Source organism: Pseudorca crassidens, chromosome 12 (assembly GCF_039906515.1).
Source record: "Pseudorca crassidens isolate mPseCra1 chromosome 12, mPseCra1.hap1, whole genome shotgun sequence".
Lineage (NCBI taxonomy): Eukaryota > Metazoa > Chordata > Mammalia > Artiodactyla > Delphinidae > Pseudorca > Pseudorca crassidens.
In genome coordinates, this window is record NC_090307.1 from 80339919 (window position 1) to 80357811 (window position 17893).

General features: G+C 52.4%; 1 protein-coding gene across 2 annotated transcripts in view; it reads right to left on the bottom strand.

The window, feature by feature from the left end:
• NOS1 (nitric oxide synthase 1) overlaps window positions 1-17893 on the bottom strand; it is a 181299-nt gene that overhangs the window by 73841 nt on the left and 89565 nt on the right. For both annotated transcript variants that reach the window (XM_067700754.1, XM_067700753.1), the window contains exon 2: window positions 13027-14168. In XM_067700754.1, coding sequence (XP_067556855.1) covers window positions 13027-13730 — 704 coding nt within the window. In that variant the 5' untranslated portion in view covers window positions 13731-14168. The remainder of the gene's footprint in view (window positions 1-13026; window positions 14169-17893) is intronic.

Genomic DNA, 17893 nt, shown 5'->3' on the forward strand with positions numbered 1-17893 from the left:
AATCATTCCCACCCTTCTCCTCATCATCACCTTCATCAGATCAGAATCTTCTTCATCATCATCCTCCCCTTACATCATCACCATCATCATCATCTTCATCACCACCATCATCTTCCTTACAATCATTATCAGATGAGGAAACTGAGGCTCAGAGAGTCTAAATCACTAGCCTTAACCCTCACAGCTAGGGATGACGGAGTTGGGATTCAAACCCAGGCTTGTTCCTGACTCTGGAGGTTGACTTCTTAACAACGAAGCTTTCCTGGCTCTCTGCCCTTGAACTCTGATAGGTTCAAGAAGAGGCTATCTTGGCTAGATTCCACAGGCTGAACATCCTCAGAGATGGAGAGAAGTCATGGCTGAAATGGGACCGACTTTGCATCAAAACCCAGACCTCCCAATCAGTCCTGCCTCATCTCTGTTCTCCTGTCCTCTGAGCACCGCCCTCCGGCTTCCTAACGATCTGCCTCTTTTTAACCCTCCCGTCCAGTTTCACTCTATGGGATCTGTCTGTTCCGCAACTTTGGGTGATGTGGCTTGCTCTGTGGTCCAGCTCAGTTTGGGTCCCAGGTGTCGAGGCTGGCCGTATCCAGCCTTCTGTTCCATGTTCCCAGCTTTGGGGACTCCTGGTCCTAGCTCCAAAATCTCCTCCAAACCCCAATCTGGTGCTGACAGTCACTTGGGATGAGTCAGAAGCCAGGGCCCAAGCTCTGAGTACAAGGCCGTAAGTGGCCCCTCTGGCTGCTCACAAGGAGCGGGGGGCTAACCAGAACCCCCTCCTTGCTTTGTTTCACAGCATTCTGGTGGCCCACGTCAAAGCCACTTCTGCTCACCTTGCTTGGAGAGGTCTGCAATCGTCAGAGGGAACGTTCTGTTTTACCCTCTTTAAAATGTCACCAAAACACACCAGGAGTGGTTCTTGATTACAGACATTTCCCAAGTCAATGGTTTACCTACATGGTGATAAACAGAGGAATTGTCTGCTGAGATGGCTGCTCTAAATGTCACTCCAGTCCCTCTCAGCTCTAAAACTCCTGATCCTAGGATATCACGTGACCATAAGTGGGGATTCAGCAGAGAAGAGAGGAGGTTAGTACCGTTTGAGTGTCCGTAATGTACCAGGTGCCAGCACAGACGTTATTTCACTTAATCTCAACAGATACTAAAAGCCCTATTTTACAGATGCAAAAACTGAGCTCAGAGAGGTTATGTAAATTTCCCAGGGTCCAGCAGTAAGCACACAGCAGAGCTGGGATTTGAAACTAGGTCTAACTGATGCTCGACTCAGATCCTTCTTTTGTTTTTTTTAAACAGAGACAGGAAAAAGGAGTCAGGATGCTTATGCTAAGCCAGGGGCTAAAGAGCAAGGAATCCAACATCTCTCACTGAATGAGGTCAGTCTGCAAAAATTACAGGGTTAAAATTACCTGGACAACTCTGAAACCGCTCGCATGGCTTGTCTTGTGTGAATCTGCAGGGAGAATTCCTTTTATCAACCTTTTTTTTTTTTTTAAAAGCCTTTAACACCTCTGTTGAAATAACGCATTTCAAGTGTTCTGTCAACACAAACTTATTTGACAGTCCTGGGATGAGCAGGGGAAGAATATCTTTAATATGGGACCATAGGGAACACCCATTAGCGTCTGACATGGAGGCATTTTGTTTCCTGCACCCGGGACGAAATCAGAAGTAGATTTAGGTACATTCTCAGCTCCCACCCCCACCCCAAGTCTGTCCGTGATAACCAGGTCTGAGGGGAATATGGGGTTTATGGCCATGAATTTGCTCAGCCTGGGAGGTATCCGCTTGCTGGGTTCGTAAGGGCCGTTCAGCCTACTGGTTAAGACATGGGCTGTGGATTGGGTAGAGCTGGGTTCAGCTCTTAGCTTTGCTGGTCATAAGCTGTGTGAATTTGGATATTTTCGATACTTAACCTTTCTAATTCTCAGTATACTCATCTCCAAAGTAGGGTTAGTAATAATACCCAGTTCACGGGGTTACTGCAATGGTTAAATGAGGTAAAGCTTATGGCGCCTAGCCTGTGGCCTCTGCTATTGCTTTGACTACTCATTTGCTTACAGGCTGATCAGACAGAAAACAGAGAAAAGAAAATGCTAGTTCTTTATAAAACAGTCAAGATTCCTCTAAGCCAGCATGGTCTAGGAGAACTTCCTGAGTCAATGGAAACATTCCGTGTCTGCCTGTGTTGTCGGTATTTTAGCCTCGGCCCACATGAGGCAACTGAATACTTGAAATGAGCCTACTGTCACTGAGGAGTTGCATTTTTAATTTTATTTCACTTTATAGCTAGCGGCATAGCATTGGGCAGTGCTGGCCGAAGGCTTAATGTCTCTAAAGACTGAAGGGATATAAGGCTTCCACCTGAGAAAGGGGCGTCTTCCCCGGGGGCTTATGGGGGCCCAGGCAGGTCTGTACTCAGACATTTCTTTTTTTTTAACTGAAGTATAGTTAATTTACAATGTTGTGTTAGTTTCAAGTGTACAGCAAAGGGATTCAGTTATACATACATATATTCTTTTTCGGATTCCTTTCCATTATAGGTTGTTACAAGATATTGAGTATAGTTGCCTGTGCTATATAGCAGGACCTTGGTTTTTACCTATTTTATATACAGTAGTGTGTATATGTTAATCCCAAACTCTTAATTTATCTCCCCTCTCCCACTGTCCTTTGGTAGCCATAAGTTTTTTTTCTATGTCTGTGAGTCTATTTCTGGTTTGTAGATAAGTTCATTTGTATCATTTTTTTAGATTCCACATATAAGTGATATCATATGATATGTGTCTTTCTCTGATTTAACTTCACTTAGTATGATAATCTCTAGGTCCGTCCATGCTGCTGCAAATGGCACTATTTCATTCTTTTTTATGGCTGAGTAATATTCCATTGAGCTATTGCATATCATGTCTTGTTCACAGAGCCCAGAAATTTGGGAATTCTCTGCTTCCTTTCTAGACTCACACCTCCCATCACTCTTAGCCCTGATCTCCACTCTCCTCTCTTCCCAACGAGCACACTATGTCCACGCCTACATTTATCCTTGCCCTCCCCAGGATGCCCTTTCATTTCCCTCTGCTGAGAGCCAACTCCTATTCGTCCTTCAAGGGCCGTTTCACATGCCACCTCTCCTGGGGGTTACACAAGGTCATGCTTGTAAAATGCCTAGTACATAGTCAGCACTAACCAAACATGAACTAAATTTATCTTTATTTACAGCTAAAGCAGTTGAAGCCCAGAGAGATTAACTTGTAGAGATCACACCACCAGTGAGAAGTGGAGGAAGCTTCGAAATCAAATGTCTCCGTCTCGCTGTCCTCCCAGCTGAGACTCGCTGTGAACAGGGCTTATGGGGAAGGGGAGCCATTTGATTGGACCTCACACTCGTGAAGAACCTCAAATCTAGATAGCAAATATCCCCCCCCAAAATGAGGCGGAGGTGGTGAATGTATTTATCAGCTAAATGCAATTTTGGTCACTCCAATGTATCATTGCTTCATTTAAGTCAACACCCTGGGAGCCCACAGATGGAAGTGGGTGGGGCCGGGCTTGACTTCTGAGAAGCCTGGGTGGTGACTCTCCTTTGCCAGTACTCTCGAGGCTCTGTCCTGCCCAGCTGCCTGAGGGGTCTTGATTTAGATCAGGGTTTCTCAGCCCGGAGCTCTTGATATTGGGGGTCAGATCATTCTTTGTGGTGAGGGCTGTCCTGTGCATTGTAGGACGTTTAGCAGCACCCCTGGTCTCTCCCCACTAGATGCCAGTAACATCCCCCATCACCCCACCACCAGTTGTGACAACCAAAAATGTCTAGACATTGCCCAATGTCCCCGTGGGCAGGGGGAGAAATTTACTCCTCCCTGTTGAGAAGCACAGCTTAGCTGCAGGCGAGGACCCCAATCCCATGCTTCCCAGTTCCTTGCTCCACGCCCACCCAAGGGTCTATGAGGATTTATTTACTAGTTGTCCCTTGTTTCCAGATGGGACTGAGGAACCTGCCTTCACTAAGTGGCTGCCACGTACTCTCAGCGTCCTTATCCCCCTGGCAAGGCCACCCTGCAGTGGACTTGGCATTCTGGTAGACCAGCGGGGCCAGAGCCATCACGTGGTCATGTTTGGTGGTTCTCAAGCTTCAGGGGGCATCAGAATCCATTGAAGGGCTTGTTAAAATTCCCCTGAGCCCACTCCCTGGAGAGTCTGGAATAGTGGGAAGCCTGAAATCTGCATCGATGTGACCCCACATCGGCCAGGGATACCCTTGAAGACCCTTTTTTCTTGGAGAGCTCTGAGCTAGACTCTTGTAGTGAGCAGCAAGGTCCCCTCCTGGTTAGAAATGTCACCCTCCCCCCAGCTCCTCTCTTCCCCCCCTCACCCTCCCCCCCTAAGATCAGGTAGAATGCCCCCCCTCCTACCTGGTGAGTATTTTTTGTGCTTTTTGGCAAGGACTAAGCTAAAGCCCTTTTCTTCCACTTGACTACCTGGATCATCATACTCAAGCCAAGAGTTGGTCTAGCATCTCTAAACCTTCCAAGGACCTTTGCCAGATCCTTCCAACCGAGGCTCCCCTGATCTCTCACGCAGGGGGCATGGGGGTCCTGGGCCTGACTCCACAGGGAGTTTGCACGTATGCTGGTCGGCCCAGCGCTGACCGCTAACCCGCCCCGAGGACCCAGGATGGGAAGCAGGTGGGCCCGGCCTGTGTGCGGGGTGCAGCCTGGAGGTGGGGCCGGCCTGCTCCGGCCCAGGCAGGCGAGGAGGCCGCCAAGGAGCAGCTGGCCCTGGCAGGAAGCCCTGCCTGCATCTCTCGGCAGACACCACGCTCTCCCGCAGCCCCCTTCTCGCCCTCCACACTCCAGCGGCCTTTGGCTTCCGCCTCTACCTGGTTGCGGATGATGGGAGCTGAGCTGAAGCTGGAAGACTTGGGGGCGGTGGGAGCGCGTGGGGTCGCTCTGCAGCTTTCCTGCTAGATTTCATCCGGCTGGAGTTGGGAGAAGTTCTTTTTTTTTTTTTTTTAATTATTTTATTTTTGGCTGCGTTGGGTATCTGTTGGTGCGTGCAGGCTTTCCTTAGTTGCGGCGAGCGGGGGCTTCTCATTGTGGTGGCTTCTCTTGTTGAGGAGCACGGGCTATAGGCATGTAGGCTCAGTAGTTGTGGCCCACGGGCTTAGCTGCTCTGCAGCATGTGGGATCCTCCCGGACCAGGGCTCAAACCCGTGTCCCCTGCCTTGGCAGGCAGATTCTTAACCACTGCGCTACCAGGGAAGCCCTGGGGTGGTGGGGGGGAAGTTCTTGATAAAGAGAAAGGTATGCTCTTCAGAGCGGGAATTCCATGGCAAGTGCTGTAGCTGAGAAGTGAGGCGAGGGCCTCTGAGCTCAGGAACAACCATGACTCTCATTCCTAACGTCACCAAAGCTGGGCAGGGACTTCCCCAGTGGCGCAGTGGTTAAGAATCCGCCTGCCAATGCAGGGGACACGGGTTCGAACCCTGGTCAGGGAAGATCCCACATGCCGCGGAGCAACTAAACCCGAGCGCCACAACTACTGAGCCTGCGTTCTAGAGCCCGCGAGCCACAACTACTGAGCCCACGTGCCACAACTACTGAAGCCCGCGCACCTAGAGCCCGTGCTCTGCAGCAAGAGAAGCCACCGCAATGAAGAGTAGCCCCTGCTCGCTGCAACTAGAGAAAGCCCGCACACAGCAACGAAAACCCAACGCAGCCAAAATTAATAAATAAATAAATTTATTAAAAAAAAAAAAAAAGCGGGGCACGATTCTCCAGCTTGTGTCTATAGGCTCCAGGCTGGGGGGTTGGGGCTGAGTTTGGATCCCAGCTCCCATGGCTGATTGGCTCGCCAGGATGTGGACTTCTTGCTAACAGCTCTTCTGATCTATTTTTTGAGAGGCTCGAAATCGGTTTTAATGTAAAATCTCTTGATTTATCTATTTTGCCACAAATTCACTTTTTCAGTAAACTCTGCAGGCCAGATAAAACTCATGGGAGATCTACTCCTGACCTTCAACCCCCAGTATGTGACCTCTGACCTAAAGGGATGTCGCAGTTCCTCCTCTTGGAGTGGTATTCCAGAGAGGTCGAAGGCAGCAGTAAACCTTCCGGGTATGGCTGTACAGGAGGTGGACCGGTCGGGTACTCGGCCTGCAATAAGCATGGCTACCGTTGACCTTCAGGAACAACCTGAACGGTTGTTCTGGAAGGAATCTGAGGGCTCGTCTTGTGCATGTACCATTTTTACTGATGGAGGAACTAAGTTAGGCCCAGAGAGGTCAAGGGGTTTTCCTAAAATATGTAGCTGGTGAGTGGCAAAGGGGGCGGGGTGGGGGGAGTGGCGGCGGGTGGATCTAGGAGCAAGGCCACTGAACCCAGTCCAGTGAGACTTGACGGTGATGGTGGCTGGGACAGCTATCGGCCAGTCCAGGGCCTGGCCACAGCACTGCTTGGGGAGGGGGCTTGGTGGATGAACACGGGAGGCTGAATAACAGCCTCCAAAGATATCCAGTTCTAGTCCCTGGAACCCATATGTTACCTCGCACGGACAAAGCATCTTTGCAGCTGTGCTTAAATTAAGGATCTTGAAAATAGGAAGATTATCCTGGATTATCTGGTTGGGTCCTAAAAGTTGTTACAACTATCTTTATAAGAAGGAAGCAGAGGGCTTCCCTGGTGGCGCAGTGGTTGAGAGTCCGCCTGCCGATGCAGGGGACACGGGTTCGTGCCCCGGTCTGGGAGGATCCCACATGCCGCGGAGCGGCTGGGCCTGTGGGCCATGGCCACTGGGCCTGCGCGTCCGGAGCCTGTGCTCCGTGGTGGGAGAGACCGCAGTGGTGAGAGGCCCGTGTACCGCAAGGAAAAGAAAAAAAAAAAAGAAGGAAGCAGAGGGAGATTTGACCACAGAAGAGGAAGGCCATGTGACCATGGAGCAAAATGGTAGGTGTGCTGCTGGCTTTGAAGATGGTGGAAGGGGCCATAAGCCAAGGGATGCAAGGGATACAGCTCTAGAACCGGGGAAAGGCCAGGAAACATCATCTCCTCTAGAGCCTCCAGACTTAAGACCCCCAGAATGTAAGAGAATAAAGATGTGTTGTTTTAAGGCACCAGGTTTGTGGTCATTTGTTACAGTAGCCACAGGAACGATGGCTGATACAAGGAGTGGGGGGTGACAGGGACGGGGATGGGATGGGGTGGCCGGTGGTGGGATGGTTGATGGCCCCTGCCCAGGTGTCCAACCTCACCGCCTCCCACTCTCCTCCTATTGACTGAACTCGAGCCCCACGGGCCTCCTCCTTTCAGTTCCTTGAACATATCAACCTCATCCCTGCCTCAGGACCTTTGCTCCTGCTGTACCCTCTGCCAGGAACACACTTCCCTAGATTTCACATGGTTCACACCTTCTGGCCTCGGTATAAATGCCTTCAGAGAAGGCTTCCCTGACCTTCCGATCTAATGTGCTACCCAACCCCAAGCCACTTCTCCTGAAGTCAATGTATTACTTCCTTCACATCATGTATCACTATCTGAAATGATTGCATGTGTCTATTTGTTTATTATTCATTTCTTGCCTATGATATGACTCTATAATGGATCATCAGTGGATCCCCAGCTCTTAGGACAGTATCTGAGGCAGAATAGATGCTCCACAAATATCCAGCAACTGAAAGATGGAGAGAAGCCCTCTGGTTACATGCAGTTTGAGGTGGGCGGGCTTGTTTCCATAGCTCTGCCCCAGAATGAGGGTCTGGGTGCCCACTGGGCCAGGTGGCAGGGATACAGATGGGAGGAGGGCACAGAACAAGAGCAATAACTGCTATAAATAGGACCTCGGTCCCCCGCCCAGGAAAGGATGGACTGGGGAAGCCACTCACACTCGAATGTTCAGGGTGAGAATGAAAAGTTGAACCCAGATCCAGCGTGATGACAAAGTTACCAGAGTCAATGCCTTAGTTGAAAAATGCCACCAGAGTGATTCAAAGCCATGAGGCATGTCAAGTGCAGCCTAGGAGGAGATTCTCTAATGCAGACAGTCCTGGAATCAATGCTGTCACTGGTCGGTCTGAGATCAGTGCTCCAGGGGGGCTGTCTTTAGTAGATGACAACCTCAGGGCCTCGGTTTCCCCTTCAGACTGAGAAAATATTCTGATGTCCTCAGAAATTTGATGGCTAGTGGTCAAGCGCGCTGTGGCCAACAGTGCAATCTACAAAGTTAGTAGAGGTCAAGAGTATGGGTTTAGGGTCGAGTTCTGGCTTTGCCATGGGCTGGCTGTGTGACCTGGCACAAGTGACTGCACCTCTCTGAGTCTTGGTTTCCTTATCAGGAAAACGGGGTGCTATGCAGAGAAAGTGAATTACTTGATGTAAAGACCATAGCCTGGGGCCAGCCCCATCTGGAGTGCTCAGCAGAGGCTGACCAACATGATGATGATAAAACTCAGGCTTGTCATAGAAGGAGGCCACCTCCCCCAGTTAAGCTGATTCTATAGGGTTGAAATTGACTTCCGTTCCTCCAGCCACATTCTCTTGTCTGGTTTCTCTTTAACTGTAGACGCTCACTGTAAGACGTCTAGGTAGAACCTGGATAGAACCCTGTGGCCAGTGCTGTGTTACCCTGGGCAAGCTGCTTCACCTCTCTGAGCTTTAGTTCCTTCTTATATAAACGGGGGCTAAAACTACAGGTGCTACTTAGGGAGCTGAATTCATGCAGGCTCGGAAGAGTTGACTATTCTGAAGGTACTCTTGTAAGTAACCAAGGGCCCTGTGAGTGGATGAGAAGTTATCAGAGCACAGGGCGAGGCTGACCAGCTAGTCCAGATGGACGCTGGACCGGAGACCTTGGCCTCTTTAGAACCCTCCTTCAGGGCAGCAAGCTGAGCAACCTGGATATCCTCTGACATGCAGCATTTTAAAGTGACTGCTCCCAAGCACAGAAGGTCCCCAAATCACCACCCTCCTTCCTGACCATCCCTCACCTGCTGCCACCGCCTGCCAGGGCCACCTCCCCCCTGGGATGAAGGGATGAGACTGTGTCTGAAGTAAATATCACTTCTCTCCACAGATAAGGGCCAGCACGCCACACAACAGGATTAGGGGTGCCCCGTGAGGGAAAGGGATTAGACAGAGCAGGGGAATCAGTCCACAGACAAGAGGAAAGAAGGACGGAGGAAGGAAATGAGGCCAAGAGGGCAGAAGAGTCAAGGTCGCTGCTGAGAACCAGTGACGGCCCAGCCTCTGCTCGGACCCAGATGCCGCGGACACTGAGTGTGACCCGGATGTGGGGCTCTGGGCCTGGCAGGCAGCTGGCCTCATTGCCATCTAACATCTGGGATGCCAGTCTGACCCCACCCCGAAAAGCAGCCTGGAGGGAGAGGCCCCTGGGAGGACTGGGACACTGATTCGTAACGAGACACATTTCAGCCGTGAGCAGACAGTGTGGCAACCTGTGGGAGCGCTTTTGTGGTCGTTACGGTGATCAGCGGGAGGGAGGTGGCATGGTGGGGGGTGGTGAGGGGCCTCCTGCAATACCAGCGACAAACCCACTCAAGGAAGAAGGATCCAGACTGCCACACAAACTTTGGACACCCACTAAGATAGAAAAGCATGCTTCAATTTCTCAGCCAAGATCTCAATTTGGGCTTCTGTATAAATTTGGCTTTAAATTACACTGAACTTTCCATGCACGCAACTGTTGGGTAAATCAAAGAAAGACAGGACATCGTTTTATCAGGAATCATTCACCATTTTGGAAAATCACATCACCAAGGTGACGCTGTAGGTGGCATTTGAGTTGCCAGCACAACACACCTGTGTCAATCTGCATTTGACGCCGTCGTGTTTGCAGCAAGTCGATCTTTAGGTGCAAACATGTGACACTCCGGTGGAGCCACGCCTGTACACTGATATATTAAATTATAGGCTCTTTCATTATAAATGACTTTGATGCTCTATCTCCTTTGTTTTATAGTTAGGGCGTTATATCGATTTACAAAATGTAAAGTGCGGGTAGGTATTATGCTCCATGAATGAGCTTCTGGTTAGTGAAGGGGACATTTAAAAATATTTGTTAGAAAAAAGGCGGGGGAGCTTCGCATCTAGCCATTGAACTGGGGGAACACATGCTATTACACAGTATTACTCAACCTTAGAACCATTTGTCTTAGTGGGTTTCGTGGAGACATACGCTTGCCCTGGGTCACTTTCTCCCAAATCATACCTCCCCCAAAGCAGTTTTTTCGGCTACTTTTGGTCAATCACACTGCACGTGAGACTGATGTGGGCTCCCTGGATGCAGGACCCTGAATGGACGAGGGCAGCTGAGAGCTCAGATGTAACCTCCTGAGGTGGTAACATAGGTCTGGCGGGAGCAGGGCCCCGCAGCAGACCGCTGTGTCCCTCCCTCACTCTTGCGGACACAAGGCTGCTTCCCTGAGATGGTGTTTGGAGAAGCCCCTTGGGGCTTGGCTACAAAGAGGGCTCCCATTAAAGTTCGTCACACTCGATGATCTCATCTCAGTCTGGTGTCCTGTCTCCGGCCTCTTGCAGCCGACAGTCCTGTCTTCGGATTGTCAGCTGGGAGAGGCGGTCACGTTGGCTCCTTGGATGGAGGGCCCAGCTCCCAGTGACAGGAGGGACTTCTCCACATCACACCTGGCGATTCAGGCCCCCGGGGCCAGGGTGGGATGGAAATAGAGCCCCCGGGGTTTCTGAGGCTCACACCTCACGCCCACCCTGTGCCCAGCTGAGAATCAGAAGCAAGTACATGGGACATTGGTACAGGGGCTCAGCTGCCCCACGTGGTGCGATGGCCCCATTCACTGCCCTGCTGCCCCTCCTGGGAGAGGTGGTGCTGAGGATGGGGGGCATGTATAGGATTAGGGGGGCAAGGCCGTGCCCAGGAGCCTCTGAGGACAGACACTTCCAATGCCTTCTGGAAAACAAGGCCAGTGATTGCTTCTGGGCCATACAGCTGCCTTAGAATTTAAGTCCACGGAGCGAGACCTGGGGGGCCTGCTGGCTGCCCAGAAGCTATCTCAAGGCTCAGCACGTCATCTCCACTGGGTGTGTTGCTGTGGGGCCCCCTGGGAGGTGGCTGCTCTGAGGGCTGGATTCTAGCCTGGGGGACCTCCCTAGTTGAGGGAGAATCAGGCACCAGGTCCCTGCCACCAGGAGAACCCTGAGGACTGATCCTGGCCCCCAGCTCTGGAAATGGACAGCAGGGCACTGGGGGCGCCCAACTCTGCCCACACCGTGGCCTGTGTTTTGGGCCCAAGACGCGCTGTCTCTTGTGGAGACAGGACCCAAGGTGTGGGAAAGGCTCCAGGGTGTGTGCAGGGGACTCACAGGAGTGAGAAGGGGCGGCTGGGAGGGCGGGGGCTGGGCGGGCAGCAGGTGCCCTTTGTCTCCCCTCTGCCCAAGCCTTCTGACAGAGCCTCCACCTTCCTACTTGGGGTCTCGCTGGCACTGGTTCAGTTTTTGCCCTGGTATCAGATGCTGGAAAAGCCCCAGGATGCAATGGTGGCCGGGGTGGGCTCCACGGACTGAGGCGCCCACCAATGGGTAGTTTGGGGGCCACCCCACCAGGAAGGAGGACTGGATCCCATGCAGTTCCTCAAATGTGTCAGGCACACCTGACCACAGGACCTTGGCACCTGCCGCTCCCTCTGCCTGGAACACCCCTCCCCCATGAAGCTGCAAGCCTCCCCTCCCCCCCTTCCTCTGGGTCCTCCCGTGTTGCCTTCCTAGTGAGACCCACCAGCTTCCGATCTGAAAAGTCACCCTCCCCAACACTTCCTAACCCCTTCCCCGCTCTATTTATCTACTTAGCACGTATGACGAACGGTCTACGTAGTTTACATCTTCATCTTCCCCACTGTACTGTAAGCTTCCAAAGGTCAGGGGTTTTGTCAATTTCATTCACTCTCAAGGTCAGAGGACTTGTCTATTCATTGCTCTATCCCAGTGCCAGAACAGTGTGGCACACAGTAGGTCCTCAACAAACATTTGTTAAACGGATACATTCAGGGGCTTGGGGAGCTGCTTTAATCCAGGCCCCCAAGGGACTTCCTGGTGACCTCTACATGCTCTTGGGACACTCGGGGGTCCTTGAGGAGGGAGCTGAGAAATCTCGACCTGGATTTCTCGGGGGGGGGGGCTCAGACCTGAGCCTCCCTCTGTAAGTAAGAAGGGTCCGCCTAGTAACACCGCAGGTTGTAGGGTCAGCGCTAGACCTTAGATGGGAGTGGAAGAAGGCGGAGAGAAACTTTTCTCTCTCTCCTGACTGGTTCCCGACCACCTGGTCCAGCTGCTGACTCCTCGCCAGAGAAGGAGCTAGAATCACCCACTGTGTTGCCAGCTCTCCTTCCCCAGAGACTCAGAAAATGGCAATCTGGCAAATACAGAGGGGCTGGTACCCAGCTCTTCAAGTGCTAGCCTTGGCTCCCATATAACCTGAGCAAGTCCAGCGTTTGGGGGGCGTCAGGGCCAATTCTCTACTTTGCCTCCATTTCCTCCTTTTCAAAGCTTCCTTGCACTGGACCGGCCATTACCAGGAGAGAGCTAGTCTGGGTTGAGGGTTACCCAGCTCTCAGCTCTCTGCGCTTCCTCTCTCTCCCCAGAGCCTCGGCATCCACCCACGCCCAAGCCTGCCGTGTACACGTGCCTGTCATCACCGGGTGACCTCGGGAAAGGCCCCTCCTCTCTGACCCTCTGTCTCCCCACTCGTGAAATGTGGATTGCAAAAATCCCCACCTTGTGGGGTTGCTGGAAGACAGGACCTCAGCTACCAGGATTATGAACTCTGGGTGTCACGGCAAGAGATACGTGCCAGACATTACGCCCACTGCGTTCCTGCAACAGCAATTTTCAGGGCGAGAGGCAAGCGTGGTTGAGTGGATGTACGTGTGCAGAAGACTGAGACACTCAGGTTAGCTTCTGGGCTGTGAGACAGTCGCAGTACCTGCTCGCGTACAACACACGCACACACACATGCACCTGTGGAGCTTACCTGTCCACCTGGATTTCTGCGTCCTTTGTCTCCGCTTTGGCAGGTCCCCCTCCATTGACCCCTTTGCCCCCACTGGTGAGAAGACTCAGCACAGGCTCTATCTCTTTGAGCAGTTTATTGTTCTCCCCAGAACTTTTCTTGGCAGGGTCCTGGCTTGGGGGCCTGGGAGCCAGGCCATTGGTGTGGGAGAGCAAGCCAGCTTCCTGCCCCTGGTCTGGCACGTGCTGCGGCCCATTGTCAGGACCCGTGGCCCCGTCCACTGCCAGGGTCTGCTCTTTGCTGGCTGACGACTGGTGGGACAGATCGACGGCTGTGGTTGGCGGACCCAGGGGCCGTGTCACCCGGATGGTCTTGGGGGTCCCGTCCCCAGTGAAAGTGGTCTCCAGGTGCGTGGTAAAGCCCTCGGGACCCCTCAGAATGAGGACCACATGGGTCTCGGAGGCGATACCTCTGAGCACCTCCAGGGCGCTGTCATAGCTCAGGTCCACCAAGGGCTGGCCATTGACGGCAAGAATGATGTCCCCGGCCTGGATGAGGCCGCTCTGCTCCGCGGCACCCCCTCGAATCAGGTCGGAGATGATCACAGGTGGCTTGCTCACCCTCTCCTTCACCAGGAACCCCAGGCCCCCCACCTTGCGCTTGAAGAGGCGGACAGAGATGACATTGGGTTGGATCTGCTTAACGCTGAACATGTGATTCTCCATGGTGTCTAGTGTCCAAGGGTCGGAAGACCTCAAAATGTGTCAAGCCGAGACTATGTTGCCGGGAGCGGCCAGGCTTCTGGCTGTGACGAGAGGAGGAGCTGGGGGCCGGCGCTGCAGGGGCCAAGGCGAGTCTGGAGAGCGAGCTGCTCTCGGTCTTGGTTTTCTCTGCCTTTGACGTCAACTCAGCGTCACTCACTCATTGTCGTTGGGCTGTCGGTGGCATGATTTCCTGTGTCTGCCTCCTTCCTTATTCTCCAAGGAAGCGATGGTTGATCAGGCAGACGTCAGGGGAAGCAGCGGGACATGTCCCTAAGCAACAGGTCAGGCAGACCGGGGAGCAAACGTGTCTGGTGGATGTGTCTAGAGGTGACGCATGCTAGCGGGCACTATCCTCTGGGCATCGCCATCCCGTCAGACGCAGATCCAATCTGGGGCTTCCTGAGGTCAAGAGGAGGAAAAAGGGAGGGGAAGAAAAGAATTAAAAGAGAGAGATGCATGTGGAGTGTCCAACACCGCCTTCAAAACTAACATGGGAAACGCAGCCAACTGAGAAGTCTAGCCATAAGATGCTCTGGAGTTCTGAAGCCAACCTAGAAATGAAATCCTTCTTCCTCGAGGGGCATACCTTTGCAGGTAGCTTCATATTGCCTGGTTTCAACCTCAGGATCGAAGCCCTATGAGACCGAGGGGCTCCTTGGGGGAAACCACTGACAGTCAGCCCCAGAAATCAAATGGCAAGAACCAGAAGACCTCTCTTATCTCTTTCCCGCCGCAAGAAGTCACCACTCCAACCCGTCATGCAGCCTTTGGCTCTCCGAGTTTTGCAGCGTTTTCCATCCTCAGGTCAGGAGCTCGGTCGACAGAGATCACTGGGCTCTCCATTCTGGCTGCTCCCAAAGCCCGCCCACAACAAACCCACGGGACAGGGAATGACGCCACCTTCTATGCAACCACCGATGAGGGATGTCAACTGGATTTTATGACCATTTTTGTAATGATCGACAATCCAGGTTCAAAAGGACAGACGTGGCCACATTCCATACCGTGATAAGCCAAAATTGGTATAATAAATACCAAAGACGGGGTCCACACCAAACTCCGGAGAGCACTTGTGTACCACAGACTGTCTGAAACCCTAACGGAGAAACATTAGGAAGCGTGGACTGTTAGATAAACACACAGCTGGTGCTCAGCGAATATTTGTGGAATGAAGAAGAAAAAGCCCCAAAGACTAAAGACAGTGGGCACTTGCTGAGCACGTACATTCTTAATTTTTTTTCTCCTTTGATTTTCACAGTAACCCTTCAACCGATGAGACTGAAACGTGGGCAGGTTCAGTGACTTGTCCAAGGTCATGTGGAGAATGATGGAGAAGGGAGGATTTGAACTCAAATCTGCCCCACTCTTGAGCAGGAGCTTTTAAGTTGATACTCTAGTTTAAAAAAGTTTATAATCTAGTGATTTTTGCAACTCCCACTAGCTCCCCCAGGCTCAGAGAAGTAAATGGGATAACAAAGGCCCATAGGGAGGCCAGCTGGAGATGCTGTGGCCCAGGTGGGGTGTGTGCACCTGTGGCACGTGCACAGCGGGCAGCTGTGGAAGCGTGTCTTACATGTCGGGGGGGGGCAGGTGATCTGTGGTTTGTGGGTGGGGTTGGGGGGTAGGGGTGGAAGAGAATCCCTCCATCTCATTTCCTGTCCCCCAGCCCGAGCCCCAGTCTCCTCTCTACCCTGGCAGCCCTTGCTGCCAGCATCCTCAAAACTCCTTCGCACAAGGAGGGAGCCCCCACCTGCTACTATAACAAAGTGACACTCCCTTATTTTCCTTTTAGCGACTTCCCGGGGTCGCCCCAGGGCTGGGGCAGCTGATAAACTCCTGCTGCCTCTGAGAGTAGGGGGTGGGTGCAGATGCCACCCTGAGAAGGAGGCACTGCCTCCTGGATCGCCCTCAAGGCGGGTGGTGGTTAGCAAGTTCAACCTGCCCCTTTTGCAGCTTGCGTTATGCAACTCCGCCAGCCCCTCTCTGTGGGTGAGCAGATCATGAACACCCAGACCCAGCCCGGCTGCCTCCTCCATCTGGTGTCGCCGTGTGTGTGTGTTTCTCTCTTTGTATATTCATGCATCGCCCTCGTGCTGTGTCATTTCTCTGCTGTGTGTGTGAGCGTGTGCGGCCCATGTGTTGACAGGCGGAGTGTCTTTCAGCATCTTGCCGCCGGGGTTCTGGTTTGCAGAGAAAACCATCCAGAACCGCTATGTCATTCCTCACTGGGGAGGACTGGTCCACCTCCCTACCTGGGCCCCAGCCCCCGCCCCGGCTGTTGCTTCCTTAACTCTCCCGGAGCCCCATTTTTCTGGGTACCAAACCCAGGATGCTCATTGTTTAGTTGCAGGCAGAGACAGCTGGAACCTCCAGATCTCTCCTGAGTGTCCAAGTTTGGCATTTGGGCTCCGTTCTTTAATTCAAGAAGGGACTTGAAGGTGAGCTCTTGGGGAGGCGGGGCCCCCCAGTTCTCTTCTTCCCCACACTGGCTTGGCCAGAATTTACCAAAAGACAGAGCCAGGACTTGGCTTAAGAAAAAAGACATAGGGACTTCCCTGGTGGCGCAGTGGTTAAGAATCTGCCTGCCAACGTAGGGGACACGGGTTCCGGCTCTGGTCCGGGAAGATCCCACACGCTGCGGAGCAACTAGGCCCATGAACCACAACAACTGAGCCCGTGTGCACTTAGAGCCCGTGCTCCACAACAAGGGAAGCGACCGCAACGAGAAGCCCGCACACCGCAACGAAGAGGAGTCCCCGCTCACCGCAACTAGAGAAAGCCCGCGCGCAGCAACAAAGACCCAGTGTGGCCAAAAATAAATAAATTAATTTTAAAAAAAAAAGAAAAAAGAAATAAAGCAACCCACAAACCTCCCTGGCCACGCCCAGCTTTTCCTCTCTCTTTCTCAGCCACTTTCTAAATCAGAGGAGGCTGTTGGCTGCTGCTTGGGAAACTGAAGTGCTGTTTCTCAGACTTTGGCCCTAGAAAGACAGCTTGATCTTTGGAAGGAACTGAAGAGAGGCAGGGCTTAGGAGAGGCAGTGATATTCAGCGTCTGCTGAGAGACAGGGTGGGGCTGAACAAGCTCTCTGCCTAAGCAAGTGGCTTCTGAACCTTCACCAGGGGCAAAATCCTAATCTTAATAATAATCCCTCGACACTATCCCTCTTCCCCCACCCCAAACACACCTTCATCTGCTGCCCTGTGTTCATCCTCATGCTGACCGTGATCAGGTTCGATATCCCCAAAGAATACACTATGCTGCTGGAAGGAGAGCCTCTTGTCCTTCTTTGCAAATGTCCAGTATCCAGGAGCCGCCTCAATCCTGGGCCGCCCGGGGTGGTTGTCCCCCCTTCTGCCACAGGGAAGATTTTTAAGGTCCTTTCTGGCTCTATCTGTGTGTTTCTGGGGGAGTTCTTTATTTTCTCGGAAACTCTGCTTCCTTATCTGTAAAATGGGTCAAGTAATTCCTCCCTCCCTGGGTAACTGGGAGGATTAAATAAAATAGTAAGTGCAAGGCTTTCAGTAACTTCACAGAGCAAATGCTCAGAAGAAATGGCTTCCTGTTATCGTTACATAATATGTAGTGATTCGGGTTTCCTGGTTGTTAATTCAGTGCACGTTCTCCTCCGTCACAGCCTCTCCAAATGTACGTCATGTGCCATGTAGAAGGGGGCCCTATGCTTGAAAGCACACAGCGGAATCTCACGCCAGTCATGGTATGAGGCACTGGATACAGGAAGACGGGTACTGGGTATCCCGCCAACCTAGCTCAGACCTTTGGAGCCGTGATTTTAAACACATCACATGCATGTGCGCGCCACAGCACATACCATGGAAACAGTACTTGGACCCAGGCTTACTGGAGTAGTTCAGCGGTTTCAGGTGTATTTATTTCATTTATCTTGCTGCGAAGAGATTCACGGCTGACTTTTGGGGACGCCCGCCAGGGAGGAGGGAGCCACAATAGACCAGCATCTGCTACTACCGTCTCGCTGTGTGACCTTGGGTGTGGCACTCCCCATCCTGGGTCCGTGTCTGCACCTGGAGGGATGGTAACAGCAGCAGTTTCTAGTGATGGAGAGTTTACCGTGTGCTAGGCACAGCGCTGAGCCCTCTGCATGG